The following is a 17,614-nucleotide window of genomic DNA, read 5'->3' on the forward strand; positions in this document are numbered from 1 at the left end:
AATCCCTGGCAAGCTTCTCACATAGACTGTTTTCTTCTAGGGCTTCTCTCTATTCTCTCTCTCTCTATATATATATGTATATATATAGTAATACATATTTTAATATATTTAAATATGTTATATTAAATATATATATTTAAATATGTTATATATATTTAAATATGTTATATTAAATATATTAAAATATGTATTACTATATAATTCTTTCTTTCTTTCTTTATATATAAATTTCTTGACCTCTAGCCTCTTCAGGGAACTCATGGTGTCCCTAGCCACTCTCAAGTTCTCGCAATGTACTCTGTAGAGCTTCCTGTTGAGCCAGCATTCCCAGTAAGAGGCTTTCGTCTCCAAATTCCTTTATCCAAAAACACTTTTGTGTTGCCAACAAAAGTCTCACCAGGCATTGCTGACCTCAGGTGACTTGGCGGGGTGGGTCAGCTTGCTTTTGCAGGCATTCCTACTTCCTTTCTCCTGCCATTCTCCGCCCTATGAGGCCTTCCTCTCTTTCCTTCCCAGGGAGTTTATTTGGTTTCTCGTTCTAGAAATGGTTGTCATTGTTGCTGGATATCTGCCAGGAGCTCTGTCTGCTGTGTGAGCCCCACCAGTGGTGTGCGTCCCATGCCTCCATTATTGGCTTTCACTCCCTTGGGCTGGCAAGAGAGTGATATCACCATTACAGCTCTCAGACAATTGCAGTCTTTGGATTTATTTTAGCAGAAGCAGGAGATACTGAAAGGCCTAAAACAACTAAAATATTTAAGACACAAAGGAATGGCCTTCATTAGCCAAAGGATTAACATTTTGGGATGCCTGTAGTGGTACGGTTTGGTAACCTTAGGTCAAAATACAAAGTGAAATCGCCATAGGGGTCAATATATGTCTCTTCACTTCCTGAGATTATTCTTATAGCATCTACACATTTAAAAGTGCAGTGAGAACAATTAAGATATATTAGGGATTCATGTGAAGTTTCATAAATTACCTTATTTTAAAAGGTAGATTTGTAATGTTAAGAAAAAACAAATATTCCTAGGGAACACAATAAAAAGAAAAGATAAAGAGCACTAGGTAAGAAGTTATTCAATAGACGTCTAAACCAGGGGTCCCCAACCCCTGGGGCACAGACCAGTCCTGCTCAGTGCTCTGCTGGGAACCAGGCCACACAGCCAGAGGTGAGGAGCAAGTGCTTGTGAGCAGGCTTCATCTGTATTTACAGCCACTGCCCGTCACTTGCAGCACCACCAGAGCACCTGCTGTCAAATCAGTGGCGGCATTAGAGTCTCAAAGGAGGAGAAACCTGTGAGAGGGATCTAGGTTGTGCACTCCTTATGAAAATCTAATGCCTGATTCTACATTACGGTGATTGTATAATTGTTTCATCATATATTACAATGTACTAAGAATAGAAATAAATCACACAATAAACGTAAGGCCCTTGAATCATCCCCCAACCCCTGGTCCATGGAAAAATTGTCTTCCACAAAACCAATCCCTGGTGTCAAAAAGGTTGGAGACCTGTGGTCTAAATCATGTGGCCAGAAGGCATTCCACATGTGGAGCATGGAATATAAGAGGTTGGGAAGCTATTTAAGCAGGCTTTGCTCTCAGATGAGATTTATTTCATATTGTTGTTTGATATATATGAGATTTTAGTTTTATTATTCAGTAGTTATAAACTGTCAAACTTCTAATTTAAGTTTTATAAGTCATCGTTTCAAACTTTCTTTAGATCCAAAGATTGGAATATCATAGTCACTTCTTCCTGCCGAGTAGGATTTTGCCATCTTTTTTTTTTTTTTTTTTTTTGAGGCAGGGTTGCACTCTGTTGTCCAGGATGGAGTGCAGTGGCATGATCTTGGCTTGCTGCAACCTCCACCTCCTGGGCTCTAGTGATCTTCCCATCTCAGCCTCCTGAGAAGCTGAGACTACAGGCACACACCACCATACCCAGCTAATTTCTGTTTTTGTTTTTGCTTTTTTCTTTTTTTTAATAGAGATGAGGTCTTACCATGTTGCCCAGGCTGTTCTCAAACTCCTGAGCTCAAGCAGTCTGGCCATCTTGGCCTCCCAAAGTGCTAAGATTACAGGCCTGAGCCACTGCGCCCAGCTTTGCCATAATTTTTATGACTTACCATCATTATTAGCTTTTTTTTTGGTAAGTTTCTTTTCTCATGAATAGGTAAGGAATATTTTATATGGATTATAGGTCAAGAAAAATGAAAATTTCCCTGTAGTCTTAAATTTTATTTTTCTTATTAAGATGAAAATGTACTTTTTAAATAACTACAGTATTTTAATGACATTACAATACATTTTTCATTTATTTGTTCATTCATTAATTAGATCAACATTATTGGGGGCCTACTTTACATCAGAGCCCTGCTAGGTGGTAGGACAGAAATAGAAATATATGAAGGTAAAGTGTGATTCATTTTCTGAGTGTCTGTATGAATATAATAAAAATCTAAATAAGCATGCATGAATAATAACAGAAATATCAAACTAAGTAATAGACAAAACAACTCCCCATCTCTTCTTAACTCTCAGAAGCCATCTGGATTTCTCAGCTTATTGGATGAAGAAAGTCAAATGATTTGGTCAATGGAATCAAATTTTCCAAAAAAGCTACAAAGTCTTCTAGAATCCTCAAACACAAATGCCGTCTACTCCCCCATGAAGGATGGGAATGGGAACCTCGCCCTCAAAGACCATGGTGCGGCATTCACCATCATGCACTATGCAGGAAGGGTAAGTCACCAGAATAGTTTCATTTTTCATATGCGCTAGTGGTCAAAGGTCCTGGTCTAGATCCAAGCTCTAGAGCTGTTGATATTTTAAGGTGTATTATTTGGATAAATGGAAGCTGGATGAACAACCCACAATGTGTACTTTTCTAAGCAATTTTTTTTTACCCTGATAAGGAATTAACATCTTCAGAATAATAATGCACAATGTGCAAGCCTTCTCATAATGATTTTAGAATTGTAACTTCATATGAGCAAAGGATCCCTGGATTTAATACAGAAATCTCTGCTATAAACTTTGGAATGTTTTTCATAATACAGATGAACATTGGACATCTGAGTTTTCTTGCCTTGAATGCAGTTTTTAGTGTTAAAGAATTATTTCTTTATGATAGACTGGATAAAGAAAATGTGGCACATATACACCATGGAATACTATGCAGCCATAAAAAAGAATAAGTTCATGTCCTTTGCAGGGACGTGGATGAATCTGGAAACCATCATTTTCAGCAAACTGACACAAGAACAGAAAACCAAACACCTCATGTTCTCACTCATAAGTGGGTGTTGAACAATGAGAACACATGGACACAAGGAGGGGAACATCGCATGAGGTGGGAAGCTGGGGGAGGGACCGCAGCGGGTGCGGAGATTGGGGAGGGATAACATTAGGAGAAATACTTAATGTAGGTTACGGGGGGATGGAGGCAGCAAACCACCATGGCATGTGTATACCTCTGCAACAAATCTGCATGATCTGCACATTTACCCCAGAACTTAAAATGTAATAAAAACATACCAAAAAAAAAAAGAAAAAAATTATTTCTTAAAGCATGTCCAATTAAAGAAGGAAGAAAAGCCACTCTCTCAGATATCTCCCAGTTCTCTAAACAGCTTTGTAAAACAGGCTTCTTCCGTTAAAACTTTCAAGGACTTCCTCTTACCTTATAAAAATTATGATTTTCCTTAGTCTAGGCTAACATAAGTTTTCTCCAAGCTGATCATAATTTTTTCCCACGACTTACCTGTCATAACTCCCCTGTGCGGGACCTCTGTTAAGGTTATTTTTTTTAATCCACTCACCTTTTCTGCATTTTGGCCTCCCTTAAACTCCTTTACATTAAGCTTGAAATACCCTACTTGCCTTCTTAACAAGATCAAATTTTATCTAACTTCCAGCCTGAAATCCATGTTTGCTTATGCTCAATCTAGATCCCAGCTGCGGTTAGCATCTTCTACTTGTGCATGTGCAGCCCTCTGTCTCCTACTCTTACCCCTTTGGCTCCACTTAGTGCAGACTGCATGCCGGAGGCAAATCTCTCACCACCGTCTTACAGCGTATTTCAGTTCATTTCAACCAGTGTTCCCAGAGATGCTGCCTGATGCCAAAGAAGGAGAATTTGAGAATTAAAGACGAAGAAAACCTATTCCTTGCCCTCAAATATCTCAGCTTCAAATAGGGAAAGGCAAATTAACAAATATTCATATGAATAATGTATTATGTTGATATAATAATATCAACAAATGTATGTATTACAGTAGAGAAGGAAGCAATTAATGGCTTAAAAAATGTGTAGCAATGCTTTCCAAACCCAGACCTTCAAGGGTAATTGAGAGACCACTAATTGTAAAAGAGAAAGAGGATATTCTTATAAAGCCATAGAATTTTGATTCAGGATTCAGTTGTATAGGACAGAATCCACCCTACCTATTCAAGTAGAAAATAATTTAGTTTGGGAAAATAATCACTGGAAGACTCTAAGTTGAACTTTCAGAAATGACCTTTAAAGCACACCACAGAACAGAGTTACTAAGACAGTTACAGGCTTATCTTAGGTCGGGAAGCCTCTAGGCAAATCCAGAAGCTGCTGCTGCAGTTACTGATTCTGTCCCTGCTCCCACCTGCCCAAGTAGCATGTGCATTCCTGCCCCTCCGCATCGAAGGAGTGAGGGACTAGGCATGGACACTCCCACTGCAAGGGAAAGTCATCTTCACTGAGGCTTGTCAGGGAGCAAGCAGAAGCAGCAGCAGCATGGCCCTCACTACATCTGCTTTGGAGTCTTGTACCATCACACCAGACTGGTGGAAAGTAAAGAGCAACTGGATCCCAGGTGCAAGGCACTGTGGAAAACAGGCTTCTCCTTTTCAGCCTCCGCGGTACAAGCAGGAGCCAGGATGGATGGGCGATGCCTTTCCAACACAGCACCTACTTAGTGTTTGGGAAGTTGTGCCAGAAGTTCAGTTTCGTGTAGAAAGAGTGGTAGGTGGCATGTCTAAGAAGGTTGGGTTGGGCCAAGTCACGAGTAAATACACATGTACATCGAAGGGCTTTGTCTTCTTGACACTGTTAACTCATTAAGTGTTGTTAGACGGGGTAGGAAGATGAAGCAATGACAGAAAAAGAAAGCGGAGGGCCTGATACGGGCGATATTGGTAAAACAGTAAAGGGGCCTTTGGGAATGCCCTGTCAAGGTCTGCATCTGAGCAATAGCGGACAAGAGGAGGCATTGGGAGGAGAGGAAGCAGGGATGGTGACTGACTGTGTGTCCAAAGCTAAGGAGGCACAGCCTGGAAGGACAATGAGGGCTCTCAGCTGGCTCCCTGACAGAGGCTGGTATTACGGCAACCAAGAGGAGACCTGGAGGATGCAGCAGTTTGGGAGGAATGCTGTGCAGTTTTAGATGTTCTAAATTTGAGGGTTTTTTCATGCAACTTCTAAAATGACGTTAAAAACACTTGGTGGTTGTTTTTGGACATATGGTTGCAGACTTGGAAATGTGTATCTTGATTATGGCACTCGGGAAAAGAATGGAAGAGAGGGAAAACAGAAGTTAGTAGAAAAGGAATATGTTAAAAACCAAGGGAAGGAAGAAGAGAGGGTCAATAGGAAATGCACCTGGGTGACATGGTAGTCAGGGTGGGAGGAGCTTTGAGAGGCATTATAGTGGCATGGTCTCAGAAGAAGGGTGGGTGGTGAGTGGCATGTCAAGGAAATCCATGGAAGATTTTGTACGTATATAAAATGTATATGGATATGTATGTATATTATATATGATGAAATATATGTACATATTTGTAGATACAAACAGAAATATATATATTTATATACATATATTTTTAAATATTTATATATTTACTATATTAAATATATGTGTTTATATATTTATTATTTAGATATACACATATATAAATTTATAAATATATGCTCATATGTGTATATATGCACATATATAAATTTATAAATATATTTTTTTATATATGTATATATACATATACATATATTTCTATTTGTATATATTTATCTATATTTATATTATATATTTATACTTTATATATAAAATGTATTATGTATATATTTACATTTAAATTTTTATATATTTAAATATAAATTTATATACATAAATTTTACATAAAATATATACATTTTATATATAACTTATGTTCTTTAAATTTGAGAGATTTTACTATTAAAAATTCTTTAGAAAAACAGGAATCTTTGTCTTGTATTTCAATTTTTTGGCCGGTATTTTCTTCATAGTAAATATTTGTTGAATTTCTAGGCAGTATTTTACAATTTACAATAAAAAACTATGATTTCAGGAAATTACTTTTCTAAAGAGGTTTTGCGGAAGCGATGGTAAGCAGATTCATACTTGATATGCCTTCTGAGTCTGTGTGTATTCTGTATTGGAGATGCACTAGATGTTCAATAAATACTAATTGCATTAAAGTAAGGGGAAATATCCTTTGGAATAATAGTTTTAAAATTATGTTCAGTTTAAAAAGTTGCTGTACATTTACTTAAAATTTCAACTTTTAGCTTAAATTATTTTTAGAAAATTTTGAAGAAAACAACTAAGTTTAAATTAATAATTATTTCTCTGAGTTCTGATAGAAATAAAGCAAAACAGGGCAAACAAATTGATTAGTTGGTTCACAGCCTAAATCCCTGTGGAAACATGAATGTTCCTTAAAATCACCTCTATTTTTTTAAGCAAGATTTTTTATCATGCGAGTCAGTTTTGTGGTTTTATAAAAATCTTTTATTGTACTGAGATGTATTAATGAGCCTTAGCCAAAAGACTCCCTGAGGACTCACTCACGTTACAGTGTAGATTATATGTAATTTGTGGCAATATGTCAAGCCATATGCCATTTGAATAATCAAATGTAGACACACTTAAATTTTGAGCTCTTGCAGTTTCAGAAAAAGCAGCAACACATTCTGCATATTATAAATCAAGAGATGTAGAAAAAGTTAACTGATTTGAAATTAACATGCAAGGTCCAGTTTGCACAATAGGATGAACATTGCTGAATAGTTCTCCGATAGTAAAGTTGGCCCCAAGGGAGAGCTCAATGGTCCCGGGGTCCTTGGCTTTGTTGTCACGTTTTTGGCCAGAGGATGGGGTAGAACAAATCTTCCTCATCACCACTTGTTCCTCCAGAATGGGATTACCTGGTCTTTTTAGTGGAAGTTCATTACATCTCATAGGAAGGATCATTATTACTGCTGGATGATATTGGCATCCAGCCTCACCTGGAGGGACTCACCTATCCTGAAAGCTCTGACCAGGAAGCCTGGCCACACTTCACAGACTTGTTTGGAACAGAGGCTCAGAGGTGCATTTAGAAATGTTTAAGCAACATTATTTAAATTATAACTGAAAATCTTCTGTAAACACATTTGAATTTTTCATTACTCATAGGAGCATGGTATATTTTCCAATCTCCATTACAGAAATATTTTAAAGTAAATGGGAAAGGGCTGTACATGAAATATTAACAGGGTCTCATTAATGATCATGAATCTGAATTAAGGAAAGCTCGTAGGGTTTTTTGGTTAGTTATTTGTTTTAGCAAATATTAAATCATATATGGGATTATCACTTATAGGGGCTGCTCTTAAAATTCTGCTGGTGATTAACATGATGGATAAGCATTAAATTCAGAAATGTGTCTAATTTTATTGGCCATTAAAATTAAGAGTCTTGAAGGAAGAAAGAATTATAGTTTGGCAAAAGACATTGGCTCTTAGGAGAGTTAAATTTCCATTAAGGTGATTCTAAACTAACTCTATTAAGAAATAGTATTTTTAAGTTCCTAAATTTTTATGTGAGTTGAGCAAATAGATTAGGAGATACTAAAGCAACCTTAAGTAATGAAAATTGCATTAAGGAAAATATAGGTAAAAATTAATAGTTATACAATATATGACACCTACCTTTATGACCCTTGTTTGTTGTCTGCTCATAGTATCTTTTGTCTGAAAGTTGTTTAGTATGAAAACTTATTTTAGCATGAAGTGAATCTCTTTAGATCTCAGGTAAGCATCCCATTGTGATTGGCCCGAATGGTTTACAGGCATCAGGTTGGTGATATCGTTTTTACACCTAAGATGATGCATCCCTGTCTTAGCTCCTTCTCCCCGCAAACACTTATGCATTATAATGGGTTGAATGGCAGCCCTCCAAAAATATTTTCAGGCCCTCCTCCCTGGAGGCTGTGAATATGACCTTATTTGGAAAAAGGGTCTTCATTTATATAGTTAAGTTACAGGTCTTGAGATGAGGAAATGATTCTGGATTATGTGGGTGGACTCTACATCCAAAGCGTACTCTAAGAGTTAGGCAGAGAGAGATTTGAGAGAGAAAAGGAGGAGGCCATGTGACCACGGGGTCAGCTATTGAAACAGCCAGGAGCCAAGGACCACCTGGAACTCCCAGAAGCTGGAAGAGGCAGAAAGCGTCCTCCCGTTGAGCTTCTGGGGGTGTGGGTTGGCCAGATTATAGAGTGCTGGCCTCCAGTGCTGAGAGAGAACATTTTCTCTTGTTTTGGGCCACCTGACTTCTTGTTATTTCTTGCAGCAGCCCTAGGAAACTAATAAAGTATTTATTGGTTCATCTCGACAGATGACAAGGGAAGTGAGTAGTTTTATCATATAACATTGTAGTTTCTTTGCCATGTTTGATTCGTTTTTAAGTGATGCCTATATTCTCTCTCTCAGGGTTTGCTCATATGGTTTTCCTTACCTGGAACACCCCTTTTCTTTCTCTTTCCAAATCTTATCTTCCCTCAAATCAGGGTCTAGGTCTGATTCGGATTTTCTTGATCTCATTCCACCTTCATCCAAAATGATTCCTTGCAATAATGATTCTTTGCAATTCCTTGCAATAGTATTCCAAGCAATAATGAAGCTTGCATGACATTTTCCAGTTTACAAAGCACTTCTGTGGCATCATCACCACATTCTAAATATTACTATTTCCATTTTCCAGGTAAATAAGCCCTGGTGAAGTCCAGTGATTGACTAAAGATTGCACAGCTGCATATTAATGTCCTAAGCCTGCCAAAACCAAGTACAGTAACCTGGATAGCTTAAAAAAAACATTTATTTTTTCACAGTGCCGAAGGATAGAAGTTCAAAGTCAAGCATTGGTAGGGTTGGTTACTTCTGGAGGCTCTGAGGGAGAGGCTGTTCCAAGCCTCTCTACCAGCTTCTGGTGGTAGCCAGCCATTGGCATCCCTGCCTTGCAGGCCCTCATTCCTGGCTTGCAAACCTATCACCCCAATCTGTGCCTCCATCACATGGCCCTATCCCTCTGTGTGTTCTCTCCTCTTCTCACAAAGATTTAATCCAGCATGACCACATCTTAATTCAGGTATTTTTATCTACAAACACCCTATTGTCAAATAAGGTCATATTCTGCTGATCTGCGTAGATGTGAATTTTAGGGTACACTATGCACCCAGTACAGGCTAGCAGTGACAGCACTGTGTCTTATTTTCCCCAAGTTCCCTGTGCGTTTCTCTCTTCACCACATCATGGGGTGAAATTTGTAAGGTGTTTCTGGTCTGTCCTCATAGAATTCAGGTGGCATAGGGGAAGGAGGGTGGAAAGGGCAGGAGCCCTGCATGGGACCCAGCTGGTCCAGGGTTTGATTTCCAGCTCCATTGCTGTGTGTCTCTGAGGAGGGTAAGGACCCTCAGTTGCCACACCATGAAATTCATCATTAAATAAAATATAATTATGAATCTCATAAACTTGTCCTGAAGGTTAAGTACAGGGCAAGCAATAAAAGCAGGTGCCATTGTTTTTACTAATGTTTCCAAGTATGTGAGTCATACGTTTCCTCCACAATGACTGAAGGTCTTCAGAGCAGGAATAACACAGTAGTTAGCACAATTTTGAATTCATCAGTCACAGATATTGAATACCTGAAAATTTTTCAGGGGTCATCAAATCAACTTTTGCCATATATTAGACGAGAATATTGGTGGCCCCATTGAGTTACTCAAATGAAGTAAATGGTAAAATGTCCTTAATTTGTTTTAAAAAAAGAGTTAATTGTTTTATCTTATAAAAGTGTTCATTTTATATAAAGTAATATTTTAGAAATCATGTTAGAATGTTTATTTTTTATTTTTATGATTTTTTGAGATGGAGTCTTGCTCTGTCACCCAGGCTGGAGTGCAGTGGCAAGATCATGGCTCATTGCAACCTCCCTATCATGTGTTAAAACGATTCTTCTGCCTCAGCCTCATGAGTAGCTGGGATTACAGGTACCCGTCATCACGCCCAGCTAATTTTTTGTATGTTTAGTAGAGACAGGGTTTCACCATGTTGGCCAGGCTGGTCTTGAACTCCTGATCTCAGTTGATCCACTCTCCTTGGCCTCCCACCCAAAGCATTTTTATATAATGTGCTGTAGGAATCTCTGCCTGTTCAGCTTCTCATTCTACCTGTGTCAGGAACACCTTTTCTAACTTGTCCTTCATCTCCTCTGGAGATTTGTGGGAGACACATTGTACCCAAGATGACTCTGAGAGTGAACTTTTAAATTAAAAAACAAAGAACATGAACTAATCAATAGGGCAGTTTTCATGTATTTTCTCTCCTTTTCTCCAGGCAGAATCCCCAGACATAACAATCAAATCTGTCTAGTCTAAGCCAAACTGATACTCTTAAAAGCTATTTGACAAAGATATTTTGGCCTGCACAGAAAGAGCTTAATTTACATCTGTATTTGTTCACCTCTTGAGCAGACGTTTTGAAAAATAAAAAGTAGCTCTGCCAGGCTCCTGCTATTCCACTGCTTACATGAATTTCACCTGGGGCAGAAATTGTGTAGGAGGCATTATCCACCTTTTCTTACCTAGGTTTTATTAAGACAAAATGTAATATCTCATTTGGGGAATCTTCTGTGTCTTCAAAGATTTAATGTATTCCATTTTCTTCGTGAGCAGCTCACAGAAAGTTATAAAACTGGATTTTCCACAATGTTGATAGTTTACGGCTAGTTGATTGGCGTATTTTTTCACAAAGGAGTCAGTGAGGTACATTTATAAATTTCAGCTGTGTCATTTTCAAGGGAATATCTATATCCAGATTTCTAGATATCTAGATAGGACTCTTAACAACATTACTATATGATCCTAATAACCTTCTTTGTTGATTAGTATTCATCAACTTAAAGTGAATCGGAAGGAACACAAAAACAAACAAACAAAAACACTAGTGAAAAGAATCACTTAATGGAAAAGTAAAATAATAGAGGCTGTTGCTTATAAATATTGACAATATAGAGAGATCACTTTACCACTGCAGAAGAAGCTGAGACTCTTTTTAGCAAACCTCAGATCGAAAGCTGAAACCAGGCAGGGAAAATAATTGGATACATTTATATTTGCTGAAAATGATCACTTATTTATTTTGCCAAAATCCAATCTTCACATATATTCTGATGTAATATAATGAATTCAAGGGTTTATCTCAAAACTTTGCATTTTAAATTATCACCACTTCCAGCACCACAAAAGTGGTTTAATTAAACATTTAATTCCAACCACTTCTTTCCTAAGGATTATATTTCTCATCATGTAAATAACATGATAGAGAAAGGGATTATAAATTTGATGGATGTACAAATTTACTTTTCTTTTGTGAATATTGATGATGTTTCTCAGAGCAGGGAGCTTATCGACACCCAAGATTCAGTTGCATGTGTGTGATGATTCCCAGATCTGCAGTCTATTTCTGCTGTGGGCTGCATATTGACTTTTTAATATCTCCATTAGTACAGCATGTTAAATTCCACAGGAGCAAAGTCAGCTAAACTCTCTACCCATCTCCCTCTTTCACTCTTTCTCAACTCATTTCAAACAAGTAAAAATATAAAACTGATTTTCTGTATTTGTCCCACCTTTCAATTCATGGCAAAACCATACACTCAATTACTTAATCAAGTATAAGTTACTCTCTTTCTTATGTCACTCTCAATCGAAATACTTCACTTCTCATCCCAGTACGCTAGTTCAGGAACACCTTTTGCTTGCTTGCAAACACAATGCAAACATCACCCTCCTTGCTCTCTGGACTACTTAAGTAGTCCCTCAACACTGGTTGATGGAATGAGTACTAATTATCCTTAAACAATAAAGGAATGAATGAATTTTGTTTGTTTTGATTTGATTTTTGAGATGGAGTCTCTCTGTTGCCCAGGCTGGAGAGCAATGGCTCGATCTCAGCTCACTGCAACCTCTGCCTCCCGGGTTCAAGCGATTCTCCAGCCTCAGCCTACCTAGTAGCTGGGACTACAGGCGCCTGCCACCATGCCTGGCTGTTCTAATGTAGAGACGGGGCTTCACCATGTTGGCCAGGTTGGTCTCAAACTCCTGACTTCAAGTAATCCACCCACCTCAGCCTCCCAAAGTGCTGGCAAATGAATATTTTTACTTAAAGGAATATTAACTGCCTCTAATTTATTTAGTTTTGTTTTTTTTTCTCTTTGACAACTCTCTTCAAAATTAAATGTGATTACTTTGATTTGATTTGTTAATGACAGGCCTAAACTATTGGCACTGATGGATGCTCCATTTGGCAATTGTGCATAAATAATCCCTTTTAAACATTTTTATCCCCAAGCTTATTTCTCATAGTTGAAGAATAAAGTTTGCTTTCTCTTTTCAAAACCAGAATTTCCAAATCATTTTCACATTTTTGTTCTTCATCTACCTGGTAGTAAAACACACAATTCAGAGGATGTGTTTGGGATTCCTTAATATTATGGGCTTATATTGCTTTTTAAAATGTATTCAGCAAGTTTAATTTTTTCCTTGTAATCAGATAAAAACTTGGGGAGCTCCAGTAATATTTCTGGTCTCTCTCTGGTCATACAGTGTCATTTATTTGCTCTCATTGGCACTCACAGACCCAGTTCAGTAATTAAGAACTATAATCATCAGAACAGCAGACCTTACGGAAACTTGGGTCACCTCCTACCTCAGATACTGCCTGGACACTGTACGGTGGCCTAGAAAGTTCTTTTTCTTCCTTTTCATGCTAAGGTCTGCCTTCTCTGACTTGCATTGTTTCAGTGTGGTGTCCTGCACACTGTGCTTCGCATGTGCAAAGCTGACACTCACTCAGGTGCTTTCTTCGGCCTCTTAGAGGGACCGCCCTTCCCAGGTGTGGATGATGCTCATTTTTGGCTGGCTCCTTCCCCTCAACCCTGGTTTGGGGTTTGATTCCATGTAGACCCTCTCTACTAGACTCCATTATTCCCAACCTCCTCTGTTGGATTCGACACAGCTCTGGCTTGTGTACCAGATGAAGCCCCACCACCATGTCCTTTGCAATCCAAACCCCCATCTACGGTGTGGTCTTTGTTTCCACGTGCTGGTCCAGAACAGCTCAGGCTGCTGCAGCAGAAGCTGTTCTTCCCCCCACCGCGTCGTCCCACACATCCCCATCCTTTGTGCTTCTTCCCAGGGCCAAACACCAGTGCACAGCACCTCCCTAGCCAGGGGCACAATGCAAAGGTTTAAGAAGGTTCCCATGAAGCCTCCCTTCTCTTGATTTAGAGGACAAAAGAAGAAACTGTGGAAAGCTCTTATGGCCATAATTGGATGCTATTAAAGCAATAAAGCAATCACTATTCTATACTCAAATTGAGTACAAGATCAATAGATTGATAGATGTAAACTTTGTGTATGAATTAAACACAGTAGAGAGCTAGCTAGATGGGCAGACACACACATAAATACCACTGCTGACAGACACACATGTGTATTATCCATGCTGTAGTCTTGGATATTCTTCAATGTGTAAACTGTCACTGAGGGCAGCTCTGTTAGAGGAACTGTAACTTTTAGCACTTTAACTACATGGAAATGCAGATTTCCATGAGACAAATATATTTAAGATATATGTGAGATAATATACTGTAATTAGCATTTGATTTGACCATACCTAACAAGGTAGCCTGTGCTTTAGGAAACTCTAATTTTAATGTAGAGAATTGCATATAATTCTCTAATTTTTACATAAATTATGGATAATCTTAGCTAGGTAAGAGTAATAGGGTAGGAAAATTAAGGTGTTTTTATAAGAGACCTAAGTAGTGAATCTGTAGGCAATGCCCCTAAAAGCCATCCTAGGGACATAATGCCATGGTTTGGCTATTCAGAGGCATTTGTGTGTACATGTACTGAATGACAGAGAGCGGAAGAGTGGCAACATCTGTATTTACCCTTTGTCCAAGGCTCCATTTCTTCTCGTCTCTCCTTCCTGTAGCCTGTGAGGCAGTGCACCACTGCCAAGTGTTCTGAGACCCAGGCTCTCTGCACAGTACTCATTCAGCAGCTCAGATGGTTTATTTCTCCTACAGTGGATAATTCTCACCTGATCTGTCTGTCAGCCTTCATCATCCCACATCATTCTCTTTGCTTTCCTTTATACCTTCAAGAGCTCCGTTATCTTTCTTTAAGAGTCTTAAACAGTGCTGTGCAGCATCTATCCCTGTCTTTTCCTGAGCTATGTAGCAAGAAGAAGCTTCTAAGCTGTCAGGAACAAGGCAGAGTAGACAAAACAAGAAAATGAAAAATCATTGAGACTGATCAGGATTCCATCTCAGGAATAAACTGTACCAAATTTTCAAGGAGCAGAAAATGATTACAGGGAATAGATTCCCCAGGAAAAGTTGAGCAGATAGACAGGGGACGCTGAAGCGATCTAGAGATTATCCACTGCAGGAAGTAGCCACATTCCCTAAGGCTGAAGGATCTTGGGAGGAGAAGGTAGCTCTGGACCCCAGGAGGTGAGGGCAGAAGGTGAAAGCCACATGTTTCCACAAGGCCACTGCCCGGAAAGAATAGGGACTATGAAGAATGGGCTACAAGACCCAAATGGAGTCAGGGAGGAAATTCATTGTTGGTAGGACAGAAGATAATCACCAAAGCTTGGACCCTCCTCCTGCCTTGTCATTTTCTGCATTGCTTTTGGGGCTGCAGCCCTATCTGGAAGGCCAGGCTGACACACTGAGAACCCCACTGCCTCATGCATCTTAGAGCAGAAAAGGGCACAGATTCATCTGAGAGCAAATGGGTGTAACTTGAAGGAGAAAGACATCACAATTTGCGGTAGAGTTCAGGTCTCTTGAAAGGGCATACCTAGACAAAGTTAGATTCGATAGCTATAGACATAAAAGTTGGAGGTTGGCTACCTCTGGAAAAGGGAATTAGAGGTAATTTTTAATTTTATTGCTTTTAGCATATTCCAAATTTTATAAATGTGTATGTGATATGGTTAGGCTTTGTGTCCCCACCCAAATCTCATCTTGAATTGTAATCACCATAATCCCCAAGGGAGAGACCAGGTGGAGGTAATTGAATCACAGGGGTGGTTTCCCCGTGCTGGTCTCATGATAGAGAGTTCTAACAAGATCTGATGGTTTTATAAGGGGTCTTTCCCCTTTGCTTGGCACTTCACCTTCCTGCTGCCTTGTGAAGAAGGTGCCTTGTTTCCCCTTTGCCCTCCACTTGATTGTAAGTTTCCTGAGGCCTCCCCAGTTATGCTGAACTGTGAGTCAGTTAAACCTCTTTCCTTTATAAATTACCCAGTCTCAGACAGTTCTTTGTAGCAGTGTGAAAACAGACTGTATGTTTGTATGTATGCTGTCTATAATACAGCATGTAACATATTTTACAAAATATTTTTAAAAGTTTAGTCCCCTTCTGTTTTCCTTGGCTTATTGATAATTTAGTCTTTTAACCCTGATAACTTCCTCAATCCAATGATGACATTGTCATAACCTTTGATATTAGCCGTATCAAAGCCAATCTGAAAATCTAAATAGATGATGTCTATCCATGCCCATTTGCTAAATTCACATATAAGGCATCACTAGCTCCCTAAAATAATGATTTTATTGATGGATTATGTTAATCAATAACATCATTAAAATTTAGTGTGAACTGGCCAGAGAACAAAACTCAAATAGGTAAGAAACTGTGGATCAGAGAAGGTGATTATTATGTTCCCATAATTAATTATCATAGCACGTGGCCCATGAGTATTTCTGTAGGTTGAGAGGCAGAAATTATAATAAATGAGAATCCCTTCTTCTTAACCCTAGGCCTTTTGTTCCTTCTACTTTACCACACTCTCATTATTATGTCCTTTTCTCCAAAATTCCAGCACCATATATGGCGTATGTAGGGTACCATGATAATCAGGGATATTTGAAAAATATGGTGCTGTATTGCTACCCTCTTAGATAAAAGTATTTGAAAGTTTTTCCTTTACAAGAACTTTTCAAAAAATGCTAACTCTCCTGAGAAAATAGCTTAGCCTTGAGTGTATAGTGTAATCTCATCTTAAACTTATCAGCAATTTAAAAGCACATCAATATCTGCTCTGATGGCTGTTCTCAGAAGGATCGTGATTCTTTATTTAAAATGCACTGCGGGCGGGGAGCAGTGGCTCACCCCCATAATCCCAGCACTTTGGGAGGCAGAGGCAGGTGGATCACTTGGGGTCAGGAGTTTGAGTCCAGCCTGGCCAACATGGTGAAACCCCCTCTCTACTAAAAATACAAAAATTAGCTGGGTGTGGTGGTGCACGCCTATAATCCCAGCCACTTGGGAAGCTGAAGCATGAGAATTATTTGACCTGGGAGATAAAAGTTGCAGTGAGCAGAGACCATGCCACTGCACTCCAGGCTGTGTAACAAAATAAGACCCAGTTCCAAATAAGTAAGTGTTATATAAAATGCACTGTGAACAGTTACTTTCTGCAAACTCTGCTCCTATGCTCCTTTCTCACCTGCCAGCACCACATAGGACTGAGTTAATAGAGCATCCTAAGCTCCTAGTAGCTGGAGCTGTAATTCTCATACTTAATGTGTATCCCGATCAACTGGGAGCAAGTTTAAAATGCAGGTTCCTAGACTTCCCTCCAATAAGTAATGACTAAAGAGATCTGGCGTGAAGTTTACAGCATTTGCACTATCCTGAGCTACATAGCAGGGAACCCGGAAACACATTTTGAGAGACACTAAAATTATTAGCCACATAGTAGGTGCCCACATTTCACGGTTTTTCTTTGTGCTCTCACTTGGTACAAGGCACAGAGAGACATGAGGCTGCAGATGTAAGGAACTCGCTATTCCCCAGCTGTGGCCAAACCTGGACCTTCTTTAGCAAGGTGAAGTAAGCCAATTGCTCTTGCTTTCAGTTCAGGGAATTAAACTCCAGTGTTGGTGGATAGAGCTATTTCTGTGGCGCTCTCTTGCCTTTGGATTTCAGTTTCCTTGGTGATTAGCCAAGCATGAGGCTGACAGCCTTCAGTTAGGAAGAAAATGCATGCGTTTGGCATTTTTGTAACTTTTGTTTTGTTTGTGAAGCCAGGAAACTCAGTGTCTTGATGAATTTTGAGTCACAGACATGGTGAAAGTTTTATACTCCTTCTTTTCATATATAGCTGACATAATTTATCTTTTAATTGTATTTATTGCAGTGCTGGAGTGTTACAGCAAGTACTTCCAAAAAAGCCGCATACTGTCACTGCTCTCAAGTTTATATTGCACCC

At 38.9% G+C, this 17,614-nt stretch overlaps 1 protein-coding gene across 1 annotated transcript in view; it reads left to right on the plus strand.

The window, feature by feature from the left end:
* Positions 1–17,614, plus strand: part of MYO16 (myosin XVI) — a 563,966-nt gene that overhangs the window by 370,334 nt on the left and 176,018 nt on the right. The window contains exon 23 of the mRNA XM_032246200.1: positions 2,548–2,748. Within this exon, the coding sequence (XP_032102091.1) occupies positions 2,548–2,748 (201 nt within the window). The remainder of the gene's footprint in view (positions 1–2,547; positions 2,749–17,614) is intronic.

The sequence above is a fragment of the Sapajus apella genome, unplaced genomic scaffold (genome assembly GCF_009761245.1).
Source record: "Sapajus apella isolate SASKATOON/1434 unplaced genomic scaffold, GSC_monkey_1.0 scaffold60, whole genome shotgun sequence".
In the NCBI taxonomy this organism is placed as follows: domain Eukaryota; kingdom Metazoa; phylum Chordata; class Mammalia; order Primates; family Cebidae; genus Sapajus; species Sapajus apella.